The sequence below is a fragment of the Acanthaster planci genome, linkage group LG04 (assembly GCF_054643075.1).
Source record: "Acanthaster planci isolate LZ-2023a linkage group LG04, COTS_SCS, whole genome shotgun sequence".
Classification (NCBI taxonomy): Eukaryota; Metazoa; Echinodermata; class Asteroidea; order Valvatida; family Acanthasteridae; genus Acanthaster; species Acanthaster planci.
In genome coordinates this window covers 21,817,886-21,840,746 of record NC_141780.1, presented here as the reverse complement: position 1 = coordinate 21,840,746, position 22,861 = coordinate 21,817,886, and the positions used below count along the sequence as shown (strand labels likewise).

Here is a 22,861-nt window from a genome sequence, read left to right as displayed (position 1 = left end):
CAAAAGTTCAAGTGAACTCAGCAAAAGCTTTCTAGCTTTCTACATGTAATTTAGGGTTTTTGATATGAAACATGGCTTGACAATGGCATAAACATTGTACAATAATTCACCTGGTTGGGCTGTTTTATCTTGAACCTGTTCATGAGTGTGATGGACTGGCAGTTCTCCTGCTAAGTCTCCAAAAGTCATTGAAAAAAAAAAACCACAAAAACCACTACAATACAATCAACTGTATCAGAGTGAAGATTAGTAATGTTATAATATACTAAGCAATTCAGCTACAAGCTCCAAGCCATGTCAAATGAATGGTAAAAAAGGAACATAGACACATGAGGAAAGGGTGTAACGATACATGTACAAGTGTGCAGATCGGGTTCAATGTACGGGATATTAGCCACAATGTACCGGTACTTGTACATGTAGTACTAAGTACATGTATGTTACAGTTCTACGCTGTAACTTTTAGTACAACAGTACATGTGCACATGTACATGTGTGCACACCAAAGTTGTAATTTACATGAGAGAGGCTTACTTTTTTTACTTTGTTTTACAGGGATGAGATAGACCAATGATGAAACTAGCTGAAAACAGCTGAAAAAGGCATAAATTAGCTAAGCTGTGAAAATCTCCTGTGCTTTTGTACACAGCCAGTGAGTAAAAAGAGCTGAAATCCAAAACCAAAAAAGCTGAAATCAGCTAAAAAGTTGAGAAATCTCACCCCTGAATTTAAGAGAAGACAGGTTAATAGATGCATACAATAAACAACTGAGTATCCACTTGACATTTGGTTAATGTCTTCTCACCACTGTACTACATGTACAGTGTACATGTAAGAATCAGTGCTCAACCACTGTCTCTGATTTCACAAAGCTTAACAGTACCAAATTAGCAAATGTACTTTCTAAGGAAAAACTGGACACCAGGCAAACTGAATGCAATCTGTAGATTTTGTGACTGGTTTCCAGCCATTTTAACACTCGTAGTGTGTAACAGGTGTACCAGATTCTGCCACCTTGAGAATACTCGTAGGAAATGAAAGGCTTCTGTAATGTAAATTGAACACACTGGCACCATCAAAGAACACACCGTACAGTATCTGCAGACATGGCAGAATTCACTTGTTCAAACAGATAACTGAATAGGTATTACATGCATGTATGCACGTATGCATGTACAACGCTTGGCAAATGGGAGCGCCCTGTAAACTTATGCACGGCAGTCAATAACAGCTCAGTGAAATTGGGCTCTGAAGGGAAACCGTATTTGGATGATGCCTCTATAGGGCTTCCTTACTCCTTGCTTTGGAAATCTCTTGGTGACCCACAAAAAACAGGGAGAACAAAGGAATACTTTTGTCACAGTTCAACTGAACAGCTCTAGTCCGGTTACTTGCGATGGACTGGACAACATTTCTGAGCCAATTCCACACATAAGTGACCACTGGTCACTCTATTACTGACCTCAGTATTATCCGTAATTCTCAAAAAAAAATTCAGAAATGAAAGAGCAAATAAAAGGTAAAAGTATTACATATTACTTTCTCTTTCATTTTTTGTTGATAGCTTTTTGATTATATGCAAGACTTTTGAGAAAACAGAGTAAGTAAATTTTGGGGTTGAATTGCTTGTCAGACAATGTGCACTACATTGTACTTTGGTGCATATACTGTGGTTTGAGTGTTATGGAGAAGTGGTATCGTTACACCTGAAGTTTGGCAATACATTCACACAGCACATGGTCAGTTTGCAGCACAAAATGATAAAAGCATGCACTAGGGAAGCATGTAGTTTGTACATGATGAGCAACACTGAAATGACGGAAGGAGCACTGTGTACCAAAAGCAGGCCTCGTTCTGCGCCAGTCCCAAGGATTCATGTTCTTCAACATGACATCATACAATTTAAGAGCACTGTAAGGAACGAATGAAGATGGACAAAGGAAACTTTTAAAGCATTCAAGGTTGCACATGTCCCTCGGTCTGACAATAAAAGACATTCAACATGTTCCGACTACACATACTAACAGTAAAGCTGAATGGCGAAGCAGAATTTGCAGAAGGATGGATGGAGCGTTTGATGACCGATAGCAGCAATATGTTTGTACGAGCCTTGAATGCAAGCTTTGTGAGAGCTGCATATTAATTGAATATCCTGGCACAGAATTCTACTACGGTAGGAAAACCCTTTCTCGACAAAAGAGGGCCATTATGCAATGCTTCAATGCGACAAATTTTCTAATTCATACAGAGCAGAAGTCCCAATAAGGCTGGGTCAGATGGAATTTAATTTAAATATTCAACTTGCCATTTGATCACTTACTTGTACCGAATTCCCACATACACAGAAACTAAAATATTTTAAAAAAGTAAAAGACAGAAAAACTCAGAGAAAAATAATTTCAGGCCTTTTTGTTTGGCTTACGCATTCAGCTGCCTTTCAATTTATTTGTAACACCTTAGAATATCCCCTTAGAATGCCAAGGTGTAACAAAATAATTCAAGCTTTCCCTTTATTTCTTTGATTTTCACATCCCAAATTCTGAACACAAATATTCAAGTTTTGATAATTGATTGAATGTCGATTATTCAAATAATTGCATTAATCGGCACAATCCTTATGGTAAACAGAATTCACATGTAACATCACACACAAATTCTGGACTTGCCAACCATGTAGGTTATATTCAGGCTTTGTGTGCATATTCATGCAATGGAAACAAAATCAATTAAACAACAGATAAAAACATCCATTCCATTGTCATCTTATGAAATTATTCTAACTACTGCACATGTACTCCACTCATGAATATTCAATGTGTGATAGCTAATGATGATGGTAATAATGATAACATGCCTGGTGATGAGCTATTTAAACTGGGCACAGAGCGCAAGCCATCACTGTACAAATGAAAAAAACCTGAATTCACACAAGGAAAATAAAACATTTAGTATTGCAATTAACACAATGTAAAACACAAAATTCAACCATTTCTTGCCACAATTTTCCACAACCGTGACCAATGTATTTTTTGCCCTGCCTGTTTTCTGTATGGTAATGCACACTTTCAGTTTCAGTGCAAGGGAAAACACCATGTGCAGTTTATGCAAATTGACCATTTTATTATGTACAAACCCACTACACCTGTGGTCCTTTTGTAAGCATTAAACGCTCACAGGTAACAGCAGTGCCTATGTTCTCCACAAACATCTACCCGGTACAGTGTGTGTGTACCCCCAGAATTGTGGGGTCCGACGTCCGCCCTGCCACGTTGGACCCCACAGTTCTGGGGATAGTGCGTGTGCACACATATAAGCGTACATGTACGTGCAGGGTACTCCTGGAACTATGAGATTGGTTGCACACTCCTTGGTCCTAGTAATACGTGTAGGATACAGAGATTCATTTTATACAAACTGGCAATTTTTGCTGTGCAAAGCTGTTTCCTTTAATGGCTTATTATGCCTCTGTATGATAAGATTGGCATATCCTGCGTTGCCCAGAAAATGCCCCTTTTGTCTGGTTCAGCTGAATTATTTGCTTCATGAATGTTTGCTCCATTGAACTCATGTTAATTTAGCACATATTTTGTAATATTGGCCTTGCTGACGTGACAAAATGTCCAATATGGGCAAACCATAATTTTCCTAGGGGAAAAAATTCCATACATGTATATATACGGATGCCGCTTGACACCCTGTGCACAAACCCTATGAGATTGGCCTGAAAAAAGTGTTTTCTAAGTAAATAACTTAGTATTTTCCCTCCTAAATTGAACTTTTCTGGACATATTTTTGCTTTCTGGCGACTAATGGGTCACTGTAGGCAAAAAATATTGGCGTCCGTACATGGAACTCTTTCCTTCGTTGGAGTATGCTCTTCAGCTCTATAGTCTGGGGCGGGCATCCAGGTCTTTTACAAAATGGTGGGTAGCAACCACACCGCGCCAGTGAAAACAACTGCGACCACGGCAACGTGCGCGAACCAGCCAGTCAGAGGATCAGGCTACCATTGCTACTCAAAGTTTTCTTTGATCAGTATGTATGCGCGCGTATGTCACAGTTGTTTTCATTGGCGCGGTGCGATCGCTACCCGCAATTTTGCAAATGCCTTGGACATTGTTGAATGTCCGCCCCGGCCTATATTGCAAACTTAAACATGTTAACAGGTTAAAACTAAAATTATAACAAAACACTTCCACGATTATGATCATCACTGAAGATTGTGTATCTTCGTCCTACTTCCTGAATAGTAAGGTACTACTCCATAGACCTTACTGCACTCCACCTTTTGGATGATTCCCATGCTATATGGCATTTTTGAAAGCTGCCCAGTTGGAGAACCAGATGAAACTGTGGTCAGGGAACCACACTAATCACTTATCGGCTCGACCATTTTGCAATAAATAAACTTTGTCTCACAACTTCACAACCATATCTGTACAAAATATTTTCACTCCCTGAAATACATACTTCTCAAACATTTTAAATGTGTAACCAGCTAGCTTGACAACACAGCATGTATCACACGTCCTGACATCGTCGACCCCTCCCCCCACTTGTAAAATGGTTGAGCCGACATGTGATTAGTGTGGTTCCCTGACCACAGATTTCCCAGACGTCTCTATGCATAATCGTAGTGGGAGGAGTCGGAATTATGGGACTGGTATCTATTATCCAATGCAACATGTATGTTCATTACGCAAATACGTTGCGCCTGTTTTTGTCATGTGACGTACGGCGACAGAGAACGCAGATGTGTGCAGATCGTGGGAGAATGAGAGGTAAGGATGGTAGAAAAAAACCTCATTTTTTGCCGAGAATATAGGTTAAATGCTACAAAATACAATCATGCCCGGTAGTTCCATATAGGTTAGCTATTATTATAGGGTATTTAGGGGTAAGTTTGCTTCAGAAAGCGCAAATGGAGGTTTCATCTGGTACTCCAACTGGGCAGCTTTCAAATTCCATAGCATGCGGAACCATCAAGAAGGTGGAGTGCAGTAAAGTCTACGGAGTACATTTAGCACCTTACTGTTAAGGAAGCAACTTCCTCAATGATCATACCCATTGATATCCTCGAAGAAGTGGTTTTCATTACCATTAGCACCCTGTTCGTATAAGGAAACAAAGTCCACTTTGTCAAACAAACATTTTGACCTTAATTAAGGAATCATTAGTCAATTCCGATAGTCCTAGTTGAGGTAAATTTTGATATTTAAGTGACAAAACTTCAAATTTTTAACCCAAGTTTGGCAAAAGACAACCACTGAGTTGAATCACGCCATTTTGTTTTTCATCTGGTTACCTGACTCAGGCATTTTGGATTCATCAAAACAAATCTCCATACAAGTCAAGGAACCAGATTACATTCACTTATTTATTGTTGTCAGCGGTCATGTACATGTATGCTGCAGTTTTACCCAAAATCTTCCTTCAAAAAAACCACAAGCCCTGTTCTCTTTTATTAGTAATATCAAAGAGGACATCACCAACAACTTGTCATGCTTGTTTAGATAAGTTCATGAAGTTGTTTCAAAAAAGTAGAATTTGTTCCCTTCCTTATATTTAAGTTAGGCCTAGGCCTATTTTATAATAGGAACAGGGTGTTAAAGGTAATGAACCCCGAAGAAGCTACCCCACCCCCAAAAACTGTCCCGCTCGGTCTGGTGCAACGACGCACGCAAGCCTACTCCAGTCTTTTTATAATTTTAATACAGACGCCCATGAGAGTGAATCAGTGAAAGTGGAGCACGTACATGTACATGTACGTACACGGGCGAGGCACATCAAATAAATCACACATCATTCAATATGAAACCTCGAGTGTCCACGACACTGCCAACTCTCACACTTAGTAAGAATTAGATAAGTTATTTCCGCCCTTAGTTAAAAAAATCGCACCTGTTTTGGACGGGACTGTAGGAGATACGTTTCCATTTCCAATGTTTACTACGGTTTCACGACCGCTTGAAGTTGAACTTTCCCTTGAAGCTGCCATGTTCATGATGTTGGAATTGATTGGCTCTCGTCCTCGTGCATTATCTCTTTTATTTTAGCTCTAATTTCTGGTAAAAATAAATCTATTAAAAGACCATCGGCTACAGATAAAATTAGAAATGATATAAAAATTAAACAATTGGACATTAATAGTGCAAATGTTTTAGAATTTTATGAATGTTGTACATAGTTTTTTAAAATAAAGTTTAACCTTAAACTTTACGAGTCTCTTTTGCAGTACAGTGCTGCACTTGTGCATGCAGTGACGGTGACAGTGTCGAACGATTGTTGTCGAAGTTGGCGGCTTTAGTCCCAGTAATGCTTCCATTGGTATCATAAAAAGTCGGTTTATAATAAGTCTCATTATTTTGTTTCATTGTGCCAGAAGACAAAGTTGTTTATATGTATCCGTACCATAATGACAAGCTGATTTGATTAATTCTGTGTTTTGTGTGTATAAATCTCTGTATGTGATTTCCGAGTGTGTTTTTGTATTATTTTGTTGACATTTTAGGAGACCCTCTCGACAGTGATTGAATTCGCTTTAAGAGCCTCCTTTAGAGTTGTTAACAAATGTTGTTTAAGTCTGTTGCTTCACTTGGCTTTGTACCATATGTCTGTATTCTCTGAGAAATGAAACCAAATGAAGGACAAGATTATCAAACTGAAAACAGTCGATGAGTTTGGTTCAGGTCACAGTGACAAAACAATTTACACCACTGCATGTCGTGAGTCGATCGGAACCACCTCGAGCTCCGATTAATAGTACCACCGAGCTAGTCGAGGGCGGTAGTAAGAAGTTTGCATTAGTAAGCAGGATAGGAGGTCATCGGACTCCCGTCATCGGATGCAAACAGCGGGCCCGTCGCGTGTTCTTTACAACTTAATACTCACGGTATCGGGGGTAACCTTTGAGGACCTGAGTTTACTTGAGGTCCTCAGTCTGAGGCATTTTGAAAGTGGGTGGGGGGATATCATGAAACAGGGACCGATCCAAGAATTTCTGCGGGTACGGGGATCAGTTTTGTCCACCGTGTCCAGCTTTGGTGTGTGGGGGGGGACAAATTCAAGAGCAAATGCACGTTCGGGTTCATCAAACATTATTATGGGGGAGAAAAATATAGCCTGTTTATTTGATAATAAAGATACCGATTAGTTTCTTTCCAACTCACCTAAGAAGTATTCTCAGTTGAAAAATTATTTTTCAAAATGTTGTAAGTAAACTTGGCAGTATGCCAAATGCACTGATCAATTGTAATTCACAGTGACACAAACTGGGTAGTTGATTTTTATAGTAATGAACAAGTTGATCTGCAGAAATTACGGCTTATTAAGTTCTAATTGCCACTAGAAAAATTATCTCCTAAAATACTGTGAAACAACCGTTCCTGAGTGAGTACCAGTCCTGGTCCATTGGCGGATTCAGGGGAGATGCGATTAGGTGCCATCTCTATAAACCCAACAAAGTAAGTTAATTTTATACAAAAAATAACGAGAAAAGAGCAATTTTGAAGACTAAATGTGAACTAATTTACTTCTTTTCCACGTGTAATTTAGTCTCACCCCTCAGAAAAGCCATAACTGAGTGCATAAAGTTATTTCCAAATTCCACCCCAGGCTAAAAATGCCGCCACCAGGAAAGCGAAATAAACAGTACGTCTTTAGGGGCTAGGTGGTACGCCGGTGATTTTTTCCTTTATATGACTCAAAACAAAAACCAGAACTGGCACTTTGCTTTCTTTCAAAGGCCCATGAAAAGGAATGGAAAACAAGAAACAACTTTTCAACAACGTTAATGTAGCACCTGGCAGTGCTGAGTATGACTGGCGTCCGGGCGGGGTGGAAGCTTGTACTTTCGAATGTTCCAAAAGGGTAGGGACTTGTGAACTTACGCTTGGAGGTACATGAACATGTACGTGCCAACGCCATTGAGAATGTTTTGACCACTACATACAAGAGCGGCTTGATTGGAAGCAGTGGTAGGTACGCAATGTTTTCCTTAACTTTAACCCCTCCCTGATTGATGTTACTTTTCCCTTCTGACAGCATTTGCACGCGGCACGGATACCGTACACGAGGAGACTGAGGGAAGTTCATTTTGACCTCGCACGTGGATTACATCACGCGTGGTTTTTGCGCCGCTAACGATCGCGGCGCTATTCGACCGACCGCCTAGGCCTACCGTACCAGCGGTACATCGTAACGCGTGGTGTGTGATCGCCTGTCAGCGCAATGCAGAAATTAACCGAATGACAAGAACATACTCTTCTTTATTAATATTCAAAAATAGGGGCAAGCAGCGTGGTTGAAAATGTCTTACTGTAGACAGGAAGGTAAGTTCTGTCGTGTCTGTAAATGTAGGGCCCCTAGGGACCTAAGTTGTAACTTAGCCGGAGTGTTACGCCCCAACTATAGCATCAGTCCCCACTATAGTTGGGCCCGTCCAAACTAGAGTGCTACGTTGGGCCGGCCCAACTATAGCAGAGAGGTCCTGCGTGCATGATGTGCCCAGTATTTGCCAAAGCCATATTGTTCACAAATGTCATTTCATTATTCATTAGGGCTAGATGAACAGATGAAGTGCCACATTAGATGAATTGTGTCAAGTGTGCATGTGAGACACATTGGCTTGGATAATGTTGAGACATTTTCCACAGACATTGGTCAACAATAGTTGGGCCAGCCCAACTGCAGCACTACAGTTGGGACTGTCCCATATTTGGGACTTATGCTATAGTTAGGTCGTAACAGGAGCAAGGACTCATTTGCCATGTTTGCCGAGAGAGGCGATATCTACAGTAGGTACCCGACTACCACCATGCCCTGACATGCCTGATGCTACCATTACCCCCAGAACTGTGGGGTCCGTCCGACGTCCGCCCCACTCCCACAGGTCCCCACAGTTCTGGGGGTAGCCCTGATGCCTGACTTCTTCCATCATGTCCATACATCATACGCGTAATTTCCGCTGGGGACAATTTTTTATTGATAGGGGTGGGCCCCCAGGCCCTCCCAGCTATGTTACTGCTTGCAAAGAAATCCACAAAAAAACCACACCAATCATATTTAATTGATAAACCCACTTTGTTTCTTCTGGCTTAAGCTTGTGTTAACTTTTCATTAAAAAATGGCCGGAAAAAAAATTGTGAAATTTAACAGGTAAAGAAAAAAAGAACAGCATCTTCCTGAGTAGCAATTCTACCAACTAGGGATTGAATACAACACTGGCTTTTTTTCAAAGGTTGTTACCTCCCATTCTTGCTATTCTGCATTTGTTGTGACAATCTCTGTGGTTTTTCTTTATCAGGAAAAGACAGGGTCATATTTTTGACCAAAGAGGATCAAGATGAGCCAATTCAAACGAAGAGTGTAAAAGATCTGGTCAATGAGGAAGATGACGAAGAAGGAGAAGGTAAGACATCAGACAAACCCGGTACAGTACAGTCCCTGTGCTCGCTTGGGTCAGTCCAGATTCACAAGAATAATTCATTGAGTTGAAAACATCCTAGATATCAAAATGCCCAAGTTTTAAACACCACTACTTAATACTGAATAAAAACACCACCCTGTTCAAAAGTAATGCACATATAAAATTTGAGGTGAAATCTTACATCAACCAAGGATGATATTTCTGCAAACTTTGGCCAGCCATACTGTAAGGACAGTAGACAATGTGAGAGTGGTTTATACAAGCAATTCACGGGACAGTGCACAATATACAGCCTGCCATTGAAAGGCCAATTTTTTGGCAGTACATGTACGTGTACAGTACATTCTGAGAAGTTGACAAGTCTGTGAACCAGCACTCCAACCTTTTGTGTTGTAACAGTTATAGTGTGTTTTGATCTTGTGGACATGCACAATTTAAATGTGAATTAATTGCAGGTTTGCAGGACAATACATGCAAGATGCCAACTTTGAAGTTGGAAAATTGCCGCATTGTACTAAATCTCAGGATCGGATTGAATCACTTGCTTTTTTTTAGACAAATTGCCAATCTGTGGATTAAACAGGGCCGATGTAAATCAAAGTGTCGGGCAACATGATCATATACATGTAACTTGACATGGTCTCCCACTGAAGAGGAGCTGCATCATAAGTATGGTGGTTGTACCTTTGACACAACGACTGACTCCAACTCCAATCTTTAAATCATCTTTCAAATAACAAAAGTTACATCCAAGGATTGGAGCTCATCTCATACAAGTTGGAATTGCAAATTCCCACATGCATGACATGAAGATTCATAAAATTATAAACAGGTTGTTTGATGGAAAGACCTTACATCCTAAGAGATTAATGCAGCCGCATGATATCGAGAAAAACCTCGAAGTTGTAAGTCAAATGCATTTGATTCCTAATGATCTATTGACTAAGGGAATGGTGGCAACTGTTTTGAGACAGGTACAAAACTTGAGGAATTATGCCCCCAACTCAACCAACAACAAAATAGATACTTTATAAATCAAAGTAAGTTGCAGTGAGTTGTTTTTATTCTTGAAAGTATGATGATTCCAAATGTCACACATTTTTCCCCCTTTTGCCGTCTAGACCGAAATTGAAGTGCCCTTTTGTAAACTTGTTTCCTGACACATCATACTGTAAAAGAGACCCTCCAAAGAAGATCACATACATGACTTAGGTGGTCATCAATTTTACTGGTATACATCTGATCGCATACCGTAACTTGTTAGAATTGTTGGCAAAATCCACCACGAGGGCCTTGTTTTAATTGTACTTGGCTAACTGTGTTTGTGTCAGACATACACGTATCTCCTTGAGAAGACCAGTCCATGTGACTATCAAAAGCAGCAAAGTAGCTGACGTATTCAGTCTTCAGTGTTATCTGTGAGTGGTCTGCAGTCCCAAGTTGGCCTCAAGCTGGACTTGAGCTAAATTGTGAAGACATCACTGTAGTTAATTCATTGTTTGGTTGGATAAAGAATACCAAACTACCGGTACATGTACATGTATATTCCTTGTAGTTGTTCATTTTGAGGAGTTTAATTATATTGGCGCTCACAGAAACTACCTCAGTAGCAACAAGCACCTGTAATCTGCAATTAAAATGCTATTTTGGGATGTTTTTATGTTGTTTAGGTCTTATCCTTCCAAACGGTGACATCAATTGGAACTGCCCATGCTTAGGGGGCATGGCCAGCGGGCCCTGTGGGGTGGAATTCCGCGAGGCATTCTCCTGTTTCCATTACAGCGAGGCCGACCCTAAAGGATCAGACTGCATTGACAGCTTCCGCACCATGCAGGAGTGCATGGTGCAGTACCCAGAGCTGTACCCTGTCGGTGAGGACAAGGAGAGGGAGATGGTGAAAGAGGCAGAGGAGGCGGGCCAAGATACGGCCGAAGATGGAGTCCACCACATCAGTGAAAGTAAAGAAGTAGCGGCTCCATCGGATTTGGACAGAGATTCTAATGCCAATGTAACAAGTGCTGTCCTGAACAATGAAGATGTGGTTGTCCAGGCAACCAGGGGAGCATCCTCAGAAGGTAGTCAAGATGCAGTCTATGTGAAGGGAGAAATCAAATCTTGATGTTTGTTTATCTTCCTAGAAAGACACTGTGATAATGTTGGATTTAAAAAAGTGTTTTATAATTGATGAAACATTGGGAACAAGACTAATCATTTTTAGTGATTTTTTTTAACACACGTACTGACCTTTTCCCTGTTCTTTTTGACAAATGCTTTAAATGTTGTATAATTGTAATGCATTTCTGCATTTGAATATGAGATTTTTGTGATGACCTTACAAATTGACAATGATCAACTTCTGTGTATTCAAGATTGCTTCAGATAAGGTGACTTTGTACCTTATCACTTAAGACAAATTGTGAATGTATTTATGAGGTTGGCATTATATCCACATTTTAGAGTCACTAGTGAGACTCTCTTATTGCCTGGTTCAGGACAGATTTCCCTACTGCATTGTATTTCTGTTCTTTAGGCTTTTTTACATAGCTCAGTGAGAAAAGTGTGTTTTTGTTCAAATAATTATAACTTTCTGTCTTGATTATTTTACAGTTGTTAATTGTGAATGTGCTTCGATCAAATACATCTTTCCCAGATAACTCAAATCTTATTGTGCGGCTCGCTGTTCTCAGTTATATCCGGCGTCCATTTCTTGATAAACTGCACAAATTCACCGGCACACTAGAGCACAAAGTGCTCCAATCATCCCTGCAGGCCGTCTCACCTAGCCCATAAACATTCCTTGTAAGACATGTCAGCTCTCTGGGCAGTACGGAGCTGAGTGCTGCCATCTCTGCTGAAAGTCTAGTTTCAATTTATCCACATTTTCATGGCAGTCAAGTCAATTTTGATTTTATACAAAGGAGACCAATGAATATTTCAAGTGAATATAAGTTCTTGAAAAGGGATTTTAAGCATTGTGATAATCGCGAGGATAAACAAATCCGCTGTCTCACTTTGAGGTACCACGGACTATTTCACACGCAGAGTTTGTGAAAACCTTTCGATCTGGACGTCACAAGCTAGATTTGTGAATTTTGACAACGCGAGAGGAAACTTCCGAAAGGCTTTTTCTTTAGTTACTGCCAGCAATTTTCTTAATATTTCCCATGTCTGGAACTGTCCATTTGTTTAGTGTACAGTTTTTGTCATTCAAGGAAATGCCTTACTATACTTGTTTACAATATAAACAAAAGCAATTTTATGTTTTTCTGAATTCGCCAGTTTCGTTAGTATCAGAAATACTTTTCAAGATAAAAGCGCTAGAGAGCTTGTTACTGTCTAGATTTTGCTGTGTGCATCTGTTTTAAACATTTCCGTGTTTGGTTGATTTGGCAGATTTGCTTTTGACTAAAGTATTTATGTAGAACTATACACAAACTTTTAACCTTTCCAAGATCAGTTGCTAACGTGTGCATTTGTTTCATCGGCGCGTTTGTTGTCGAGAGGCTTTGTATTTGTCGTAAACCTCTATGCTGTTCCCAAAATATTTCAATATTTCAAATATTGATATATATGTATTGTGCACATCAATGGTTCTAGTTTCGTCCAAACTAGTAATAATAATGACGAATCGGGCATTTATAGAGCGTTCTTACACAAGTTCAAATAAAGTAATACAGACCGGGAAATTGAAAAATAATGTGCTATAACGCTGAAGAATCGTGGAAAAGGGTGAGGTTTCATTTAAGCCAGCGAGGGAAGTTGCGTGCATGTTACGGACAACATGCATGTCCTCTACATGTAATGCATTGATCCATTGACGACGATTAAAGGTTATACGTCTAGGTAGCACTTAAAGCATTTGCTTTAAACTTTATGAAAGTCGAACAATTATTTGAGAAAAAAACGAGGAGTAGGGCCAAGCGTCTGCTGTGAAAGGTAATTTACATTTATGACATCGGAAGCGTGGAGCAAGGAAAGTTTGTTTTAAACGGGGCAGAGGACGGTTTTGTGCGATTTGTTTTCAGGGAAAATTAGTTCACCAGGTGGTGTTTGCTCAGAATTATGTACCTGTACATGCACAAGACGGAAAGAAAAATGTATGGTAGCTCGCTGGTTGACCATTGGAAACACAACTCGGCTGTGGTGACCCGTAATTGTATGAGAGGTGAGAGCGTCGCCTGGCTGAGGTCAGACGTCGGGAGTGTGTGTAATAGGACACGTGTACAGAAAACATCGAGCCATATAATTTATAATTTCACAGTATATGTAATGGTACACACTCATGACTCGGCAACGTGAAAACGAGGCTTGTGTCGTATAACAAAGCTGTGGTTACTAAACCGTTTTCTTGTTCTTTGATGATGAAACTACTGTAAGACGTCCCATACCTTCATTCAAATCCTGATGAAGTTTGGGTTGAGAGTGTTCGATTTCAGGTAAGACTGCGATCCCAGGCGTACGTCTCCGTGCCATGTTGGCGATAGTCTTGAAGCTCCAGTCCTCCAAATGTCTCAAACTCCAAAGCCACTAGGCAGCCCCCAGTTTCTCCTCCTTATCTTCCAGCGAGATTATGAAGACTGACCCTGAAACCATCCAAGTACATGTACATTTTATCTGCTAACATCAGCAATAATCCTTGAAGCTTTCTGTTTATGAATACCAGCAGCAGTTCATAGATGCACATGTGCCACGTTTTTATAGCTCCAGCTCCATGGTACCACCAACAGTTGCCGTGAGCCCGTAGCAGGCGTGGAGTCGTATTTTTTGTTTTTGTGTCAAGAAGTTGCGTCACGGTATGAATTTAATATGGCTATGAAAATCTTTCAACAGTGTTTCAGAAGTGAAGGTATGTACTGATGTATATACTGGCATCGCCGTACGGTAAAAAAAATGTAAACAGAGACAAGGCATTTTGCAAATATCGCTTCCACCGCTGAGGAAGGAAAAGACCTGTACTTTCACGAAGCGTTGCAAACAATGCACCGATCTACACGTACGATATTATAATACCATGTAGCAACATTAATCTTTCTTAGTATTCAGCTACGAAAAACCTCATCGGGTTACTTCCTCCATAAAGCTGCTGGGTGCGTTTTTTCCCTCAAAATCTCCAACCTTGCAATTTATATCTGGCACCCATAAGTATCCAGGGAGGCACAACTCTTTGAGTTTAGGCATCAGTATTTTTATTCATCTCCCCGAGTTCTTCTGTCAAGCCGTTTTTCAGCTGCCCTGGTAATGTGGCGCGTGTCCACACGTCAACCGGTTCACATACGAAAGGTTCATAGCGTATACACGCGTCACCTGTCGCCATGTGTGCTTTTCACCAATTGTTTACATACAAAGGAGTTGCTGGTTGAGATTTTGTAACATTATCTCTTTTGTAAGTATGGTTTTGCCCCCTGGCAAATCGGTTTACCCAAGCAAAGGAGGTCTTTAAATCCCCTTGGTTGATTTGTGGAAATGTTGTAGGCTCCCAAAACATTTCTGCTTACTAAAGAAAGGCGTTTCTGGTTTATGGAAGGTTTTTTTTGGGGGGGGTGTCCACTCAGTAGCAGCGTCTTCTGCGCTTTGACCCCAAAATCAATCGCAGAAATAACAAAAAGAATTCTTAAAAGAATGTACATGTCCTTGGCGGCGACAAATGGTTTATATGAAAAAACAAAACAAGCAAACAGACAAACAAAACAAAAAGAAAATAATTAGCAGCCATGATAAACCAATGCCTTGTGGTTAAAGGTTAATAGAAATTGAAAACATTTAGTTCACATGAAGTATTTCAAAATAACAAATACCTAACCATTTAAAAAATCATAAATTCAATGTTTACCCCATAAATCGTGAACCCAAAATGAATAAAACGATCCTGAGTTTCCCCGCCCACAAAAAATCCCCCTTTAGCCATTCGCGCTCCCAAGCTGTTTCGATGACGTCATCGGCAGAAAACCTACATGTACAGTGTACATGTACATGTACATTGCATGAATGCAGAGAGTACACGTAGTATCGCACGCTTGCAATAGGCCCCGTTGTAGTCGATGTACTAGCTTGGCCCACATGCAAACACAGTCTCGGTTCAAGGTAGAAATTAAAAGACACAGTCCTACTGAGTCTTGAACTAAACTTTACAGGTACGTAGTACGCAATGCCTAAATTATTTGAAACTTGAGTTATTCAAGAGTTTTCTTTTCAGAAGTAGAGTTTCAGTCATTTAGCCACTGAGATATTTAGAAGTAGATTATATTCAGAGTTAGTTAATTTATCATCTCTAGCATCATTCAAGTCTTCCAGCAAATGTACTTTGTATAATTATTTTTGGGGAAGAACTTATTTCATCCTCATTCTCTTCCTCAACTGTTCCCTCTCTATTTTCCCAACTTTAATTCCTAAAACGGAAGCCCAGGCTTATATTCATGGCATTGTCAATACTGCCAGTGTTAATAGCGTCGGCGTTGTGCCATTTTTGTACTTTGACCAATTTTTTTCTGAAGTAAACTTAAATTCTTAGTCTTTTACAAGTTGACAGTGTGACAAAAGTCCTACATGGAATAACACCTGAAGGACGCGACGCCGGACGTCACCGAAGCGACAGAAGCTGCAGACAGACGCAACGTACGCGAGACGCGTTGGATCAGCTCGATTGTGATAAATTATAACTTACGTCATCACAATTTGTGAACATAATGTAAACGTCATTTTAGGGGGTCTCAGCTGTGGAAAGGTTTCCTCTGGAAATTCTGTACATCGGTGCTTCTTGAACTTGAAACAAATTCGTGTGTTTATTTGCTTGGGTATTGGTGGCGCAGTCTGAAAAAGAAAAAATTCCTCAATTTCCCCCCCGCTCTCGTTTGATTTTTTTTTCATTTTAATTTTAAGTAGGTCCAACTGGCAAAAGTATTCATTCTTTCAAATTAATTGCCCCAAAATATAGCGCACAGGCGATGCCTGATGATCTCACAACTTCCCTACTCCGCACTTCTTTCTACCGCCGTTGAAATTGCGACCGGGTGAATATACGAGCAACTGTTTTTGGCACTCTTGACAAAACTCTTGTGCCATTTCTTTAATTCCTAAAACGGAAGCCCAGGCTTATATTCATGGCATTGTCAATGCTGATATATTCATGGCATTGTCAATGCTGATGATCTCACAACTTCCCTACTCCGCACCTCTTTCTACCGCCGTTGAAATTGCGACCGGGTGAATATACGAGCAACTGCACTCCTGACAAAACTCTTGTGCCATTTCTGAAAAAAGTGCCAAGATCCGACCGTATTACGTGCATCAAGTAAATTACTGGTATTTTAAAAATGTGACATTTTTCGTCCTATTTTTTTACCAAAGTTTGTTCGAGACATATACTCCTCAGCTCGTTCTGATGAGATCTACATTTAGAAACATTTTGCCTATTTTTGGAACTTGGAAAAAATATCTTTTAAAACACAGAAAAACGATTTGTTGTTTAAAAATAGAAATAACATTAACTTTTCAAAAACTTGATCCCGTAACCATGGAGGAAGGACATAACTGAGAAAGAACTAGCGAATAGTTACCTTTCTCGTACAAACGAACTTTGGAAAAAAAGCTTCATGAAAACGGACTTTGAAAATATATACAGTGCTTCACTTTTTGAAAATATATACTTGATGGCACTATAGCGCTTTCGTAGTGCCTAACTCGACAAAGGAAATCTTGAAGGTTGCAGGCCCTAGTGAATAGGTCCAAAATTGCCTGCGCGAACCGAATCACGATTTGTAGCTGCCATACTCTCTGATATTAGAACATTTCATGGAACATGGACTGGGTGATTTGTAAAGAAGGAGGATATTGCCAGCTTGTATTTCTGAAAATACCGGACCAAACGTACGGTGCTATCCAAATTGCTCTGTTTTGTAACGGAGTGTAGGCATCAATATTTTCAAAATGGTGATAGGCCTCCTGACTGTTTGGAAGGACGGTTTTCTTTGGAGAGAAAAATTTTCAAAACTCATTAGATAAGCCCCTGAAAATTGAAAGAAAAAAGAAAGATGAGGAAGCTTTAAGTGGATGTGTGTTTTGAATACCTGAGAAACTTGTGAGAAGTTTCCTGCTTTTTTGATGAGGGGATGTTTACTATCGTTGTCTATTGAAGCTCATTCATGGTCGGCACCCTTAAGCACCACAGCCATTATGTCGTGTATAGGGTCCAGTCCACTAATTCAAGCCCCGTTGAAAACAGTGTAAAATCAGCACCGTTCAGGGCCCAATAGCATGCACGCTAACATCCCTGAGATTTCTGAAACACAAATGAAATTCTTTTCTGGTCACTTATCTTTCAATTTCTTTTCAATTTGTTGTGGGTTAACCAATTACATTTTTAATTATTCCTACAAAACAAAATCACCCCCCAAAAAGTGATTTTTCCGAAGTCTGATTGCAGCCATTTTTCAAGTGGCAACCCTCAACTTTCTCGGGCACTTAGGACCATTTTTCAACCGTAGTTTTCAGCCCTTCTGCCCTCATATGAAAGCTCAAAGACCCAGGGAGTTGATCCTGGCAACGATTTACACAATCTCACCATTTTGGGGGCCAAACAATCTCCTTTTGCAAAAGATGCTGTGGGGGGCACTTTTAATGCTAATGAGCTGGTCAGAAATTCTCACTTGAATTAGTGGTCTGCACCCTAAAGAACGGTGCACAATCAAGTGCTCCTTGATTTGATACCGCCCTCAATAGTTAGCGAAATTTATCCGCCAATTTGGGAATGAGTCCGATCTGACATGTCTGAGCAAGGAAGTTGAACAGTGATGGTAAGCTCGGTCACACAGTGAGCGTTTATCGTTGTTATCACAATTTAAACAGGTTATCCTTTATATTAAGCCTTACAGAGAATTTAGCTGTCTGCCAATGTTTTGCCCAAAAGTCTCTGGAAAAACGTGTAATTTACTCGTAAATGCAAGAGAAAAATGTTGTCATTGACATGATTGATGTGACGAACGATCGACTACGTTTTGATCATTGAAGTTGATGCATGACGATCGACCGTACGTCACATTTTTGTGACTACAAAGTCATGAAAGTAAACCTGTAAACCATGGCATACGTGTAGGTTTATACGGTTGAATGGGCCCCCAGTATAAGTCAGCGTCATATACGGGCATCACTAATCTCAAAAAATTAAATTTTAATTGAAGAACAAACCCTGTAACTAGTATTGGGCACGGACCCTTGGTACTGGTACTGCTCCATGGAGCAGTAGCAAAGGTCCGTGCCCCGATAGTGGGGCTACTACCATCCCTACCATGCCTACTTAAAAAATACTTAATATTTTTCAGACCAGTCTCATACTACAGAGTGTCTAGAACATAATTAATATAAAACCATAATTTTCTTTCATATCTGTCATGTCTAAAGTCTCACTCAGAGACTGTTTCAATCGTAGATTGCACTGAACACAGGAATGTCATCTGGTAAGGAAATAATGACGTCCCAAAAGCACCTGCACAACCAGTGTGAGAAGATATGGTCTGATGTCAATCAGGTAAGCTAAATCTCAGTCTTTGAATGTGCAGTTCCATGTATGGCATGTATGGATGTTTGGCATGGTGGATTAATCCGACTGAAATGTCGGTCACACCCGCAAGCAGATCTTGCTGGTCAATTTTTACTTTTCAAAATAATCTTCTGTACCATATAATAAATGAGAAAATGTGATCAACTAGGCCTATAGTAGCAGATAGATCGACGGATGTATGGTAGCAATGAGATGGCCCTGTCAGGCCTTGTTCTTTGCCAGCGTTGAGGGCGTTCAAGTAAGCAGAGGCTGCTCAGAATGTGTTGTTGGTGAGGCCTCATGCTTTATGCAATGATCTCAACGTCATTGTGCTTAAAACAATGGAAATCATTTTCTCACCATAGCCTACCTCGAGCAGAACTTGGCATTGAGGATTTTGAAATTCTTTTAGACTCTATTCCAAAAGCTAGAGGCAAATGAAAACAAACGCCATATTTTTTGTTAAATGTAAATTTATATTTTTTCTTTTTTGGTATACAGGTTCACACTGATTTATCAAAGCTAAAACCCCTGGGTACCCTCAGCTCAGCTGAAAGTCAGGTCAGTGTAAATATTCCGCAAAAGTACAGGTAGATAAAAGTTCAGCATTTCTGGTGCTAAACAGTGGCCTTGTTTGTTTCACACGGATCTTGATCTCGATCAGTGATGCCAACTCTGGTTCGCTCTATCCATTATGCAGGCTGTGCTGTCAGTGAGCCAACAAAGGACCTCTGATAGCAATCCAGAACTGCCCAGCATAGTACACTGTAGATGCTATATTTTCCACATCTGTTGTTTTCTTAATTGAAAGACTATCGCTAAACTGAAGTTTCAAAGTGTTCATGATTTTTAGTTGCCAATATTTTCTCATCGAACTGTTAAAGATTCTTCTTTTTATCTTTGAAGATACTGGAAGTTAGCAAGGCAAAGGAGAAGCAGTTGGCAGGAGAGCTCCATGTCTTAAAGAACACGCCTCTTGAAGGTATTGTCATTACATGGCTGCTACCCAACCAAGAACATTCTGACCTGTTTGAAAATCTGCCAGTAACAATGGCACTGTACAAGTAGTTATAAATGTCGAAAGCACACGTGGGTTCCGTGTCCAAATTCCTGAAGAGGTCAAAATATGGAAGTATTAAGCAACCATTCACTTGTCTTCATTCCTAGATTGGCAAAAAGGCAGTCACTGTTCGGTACATTTTTTGTGCACATTTCATTGAAAATTGGCTTCTTTACTGATCCCAACACTCTTTATTTACGTATGCACTTTTATATGGAGCCATTAGTGGCTTACTCCCTATGGAGAGCCATTTGAAAGCTGACATGTAAACAAACTGCGGTGTCATCCTTATAGATAAAAGAGGTCTTTCAGCTTGACTGTGAGGTGAGTAACATGCACAGTCAAAATCAGGGAAGTGCTGTCATTGGCTGTCACGTGGGTCGCTCAGTAGAAAATACAGTGAATTCACTTGTTAAATCAAAACAATTGCGGAACCAGCCAGGTACCAGTTTATGACATTTGTGGCTGGTAAACTTTCATGGCACATTGCCATGTGCTCACCAGCTTCTTGAGACTAGCCTGTAATATTTATATTGCTCATTCAGCGTACCCTGTGGACACAAACACGCTGAGAGTTCTGTTGCAAGAAGAGCTGGGGACTTCCACTGCACAGCTGCAGCAAACACTTGACGTTATACAGGCACAGAGGAAAGAGTTGGAAGAGGAACTGAACAGGTGGGTGGTGTTTGTGGTCGATACATGAGTAGTGAAGGTAACAACTTTCCAAACAAGTGTTTGTCCCTCCTGGTACGCCACCATTTGCATTCAGAGGCTGGACCAAGAACTTGAATGTTGTCACTAGCATATACCAGGCTCCCATGAGAACTAGGTTTGCGTTGAATGTATCGTGAGCGTGCAGAGCATTGCACACATGGGGATTGTCAGACTCAAGGGATGCTGTTGTTTTCATTAGAACTAACTAACGCTTAGGAGTAACTAGAACCTGTGTGGTCATGTTAATATGTAATCGGTACAGTAATTTGGAGTACATTGTGAGTTGTTTATTTAATATTTGGTATTCATTTAGTAAGGGCTAAAACAATCATTTACCTCAGTGAATTTTTCCCTTTTCCATAAGCCGTCCCTATGATCTGTATTGTTGCTAACATCTCTAATTTCATTAACCTGTGCTAATGTCCAAACAGTCCTGTTTTCATGATTAGAGATGTTAAACTGTAATTTTTGTGGTAATTTGAATTATATTCATTGTTTGCATTTAGTACTTGGATTTATTTTAATCTTTAATGATCTGTATGTTGCTTGTAACATAACTTTCCTGGAAAGGACAAACAAATAGAGGTTGAATTGGGAGAATTTTATGGTCTTTCTTGGGACTGAAAACAGTGCTTTCTTTCTCATTCAACTCAACTTCTCGACACCTGAGCTTACAAGTTTTGGTTTTCTGGTTCTAATCCACTCTTGGGAAGTACATGTATGATGCAGTCTTGTGCTAAGATAAGTTAGATTTGCTTTTTGTCCCTCTGTAGAGATTTGTCAAAATAAAGCAATGAAGAATCACCCTAACTTCTGAAGTGAAATCTTGCTAGTGTCATCTTGGGTCACTGTTACAAATGCACTCCCCATCTTTGGTACATGTATTAGTCATTATTAGCTCTCAAATTTAATATATTCCCCTTTTGAAATTTTCAGATTCAAGTAAAAGTGTTATTTAATCAGTATTGTGACTTCACCCTTTTGTTGTCATTATTAGTTTGAAGTTTGAAACACTGTTGCAAAGTTAGGCACATCCGCTTTCCTACCACTTAATTCATACGCTAAGAAGCAAGTTACTTACTCTCCAGAGAAAGAAGTTTGTTGGAACAACACAAGGAAGTCCACCAGAGCCTGGTACAGAAATTGGAAGCAGCCAAGGATGCAAGCCAAGAGCAGCACGACAGGTACTTGACTGACAATAACATGCTTAAAATTAGACTATTTAGATTTTCCATTCTCGACCTGATTATGATTATTGGAGATCTCCAGACGTGCAGATGATTTAAGACAAGGGTAAGAGAGCAGCTGATGATAGTGTACTCTTTGTTGCCATGGTGAAGAGGAAGGATTTGATGGAAACATCTTTGTATTTCACCTGCTTGATGGAAATACATGTAGCCTAAAAAAAAATCAAATTTGTAACAAAGAAAAGACATCTCCCTTCTATGTGAAAGACCTGTTTAAATTGTGGGCCATTTTCTGTTTTTACAAACTTCTGTTGTTATTGCTTGTATAGAACCAGTCAGGTGTGGGCCAAAGTAACACAATATCCATCTTGTTTCATACAGCGATAGGAGTTTGAGGGAGTTAACGAGGAAGAGACAGCGTGCTGTCGAGATCCAACAAGAGTTGATGCGTAATCTCGCCAAGTTTGCCACCCTGCATTTTCCCCTCCCTTCCACGGCAGACGTCAACAAAGCGAGTAAAAGGGTATGTGAACAGCTCCAACCATTCTTCCGTTTTGTCTGAAAGAACAGCATTCAGTCAGCATTCAGTGTGCTGGCGTCCTTGCCCAAGCAAGAGATTGTGTTTGTGTCTTTTTTGTTGATGTGTGTCTCCAGTTTTCTTCGGACTGAGTTTTCCTTCAACATCATGAAGTGCATTCATTCTTGAATGCGATCTCTTTTTCAGCAGTGGCATTTAAAAACAGAACTTGGGTAAAACTCAACCATTGGTGGATCCCGGATGGACTACGGGGGGTATGCCCCCTTCTCTCCAACCCAAAAAGCCGATATTTTTGTTTTGAAAAGCAATGAAAAAAGGTGATTTTATACGACTTTCTTATTTTCTTGTCTTCTAAAGTATGTAAAAAGCTACACAATTTAGCGTCCCCCCTCAAAAAGTCTAT

At 40.1% G+C, this 22,861-nt stretch overlaps 3 protein-coding genes across 15 annotated transcripts in view; 2 read left to right on the top strand and 1 right to left on the bottom strand.

Moving 5' to 3' along the window:
- slc35a2 (solute carrier family 35 member A2) overlaps positions 1–14,256 on the bottom strand; it is a 25,774-nt gene extending 11,518 nt beyond the window's left edge. Inside the window, exons 1-3 of one of the 9 annotated variants that reach the window (XM_022241645.2) lie at positions 5,902–6,033; positions 2,321–2,348; positions 111–176 (exon numbers count right to left, since the gene is read on the bottom strand). In XM_022241645.2, coding sequence (XP_022097337.2) covers positions 111–176; positions 2,321–2,348; positions 5,902–5,937 — 130 coding nt within the window. In that variant the 5' untranslated portion in view covers positions 5,938–6,033. Of the gene's footprint in view, positions 1–110; positions 177–1,837; positions 1,912–2,305; positions 2,349–5,901; positions 6,044–13,815 lie in introns of those variants that run through there. The other 8 variants (XM_022241636.2, XM_087135254.1, XM_087135250.1 and 5 more) reach the window with 8 other exon arrangements.
- On the top strand, positions 8,130–13,424 carry chchd4 (coiled-coil-helix-coiled-coil-helix domain containing 4). Its single transcript, XM_022241725.2, has 3 exons — positions 8,130–8,330; positions 9,305–9,409; positions 11,098–13,424. Exons 1-3 carry the CDS (start codon positions 8,309–8,311, stop codon positions 11,544–11,546), a joined length of 576 nt encoding a protein of 191 aa, XP_022097417.2. The 5' UTR covers positions 8,130–8,308; the 3' UTR covers positions 11,547–13,424.
- cenpk (centromere protein K) overlaps positions 13,717–22,861 on the top strand; it is an 11,682-nt gene continuing 2,537 nt past the window's right edge. Inside the window, exons 1-7 of one of the 5 annotated variants that reach the window (XM_022241694.2) lie at positions 13,717–13,863; positions 18,821–18,947; positions 19,461–19,520; positions 19,866–19,941; positions 20,565–20,694; positions 21,822–21,917; positions 22,302–22,443. In XM_022241694.2, coding sequence (XP_022097386.2) covers positions 18,867–18,947; positions 19,461–19,520; positions 19,866–19,941; positions 20,565–20,694; positions 21,822–21,917; positions 22,302–22,443 — 585 coding nt within the window. In that variant the 5' untranslated portion in view covers positions 13,717–13,863; positions 18,821–18,866. Of the gene's footprint in view, positions 13,864–15,379; positions 15,559–16,590; positions 18,217–18,820; positions 18,948–19,460; positions 19,521–19,865; positions 19,942–20,564; positions 20,695–21,821; positions 21,918–22,301; positions 22,444–22,861 lie in introns of those variants that run through there. The other 4 variants (XM_022241711.2, XM_022241702.2, XM_022241675.2 and 1 more) reach the window with 4 other exon arrangements.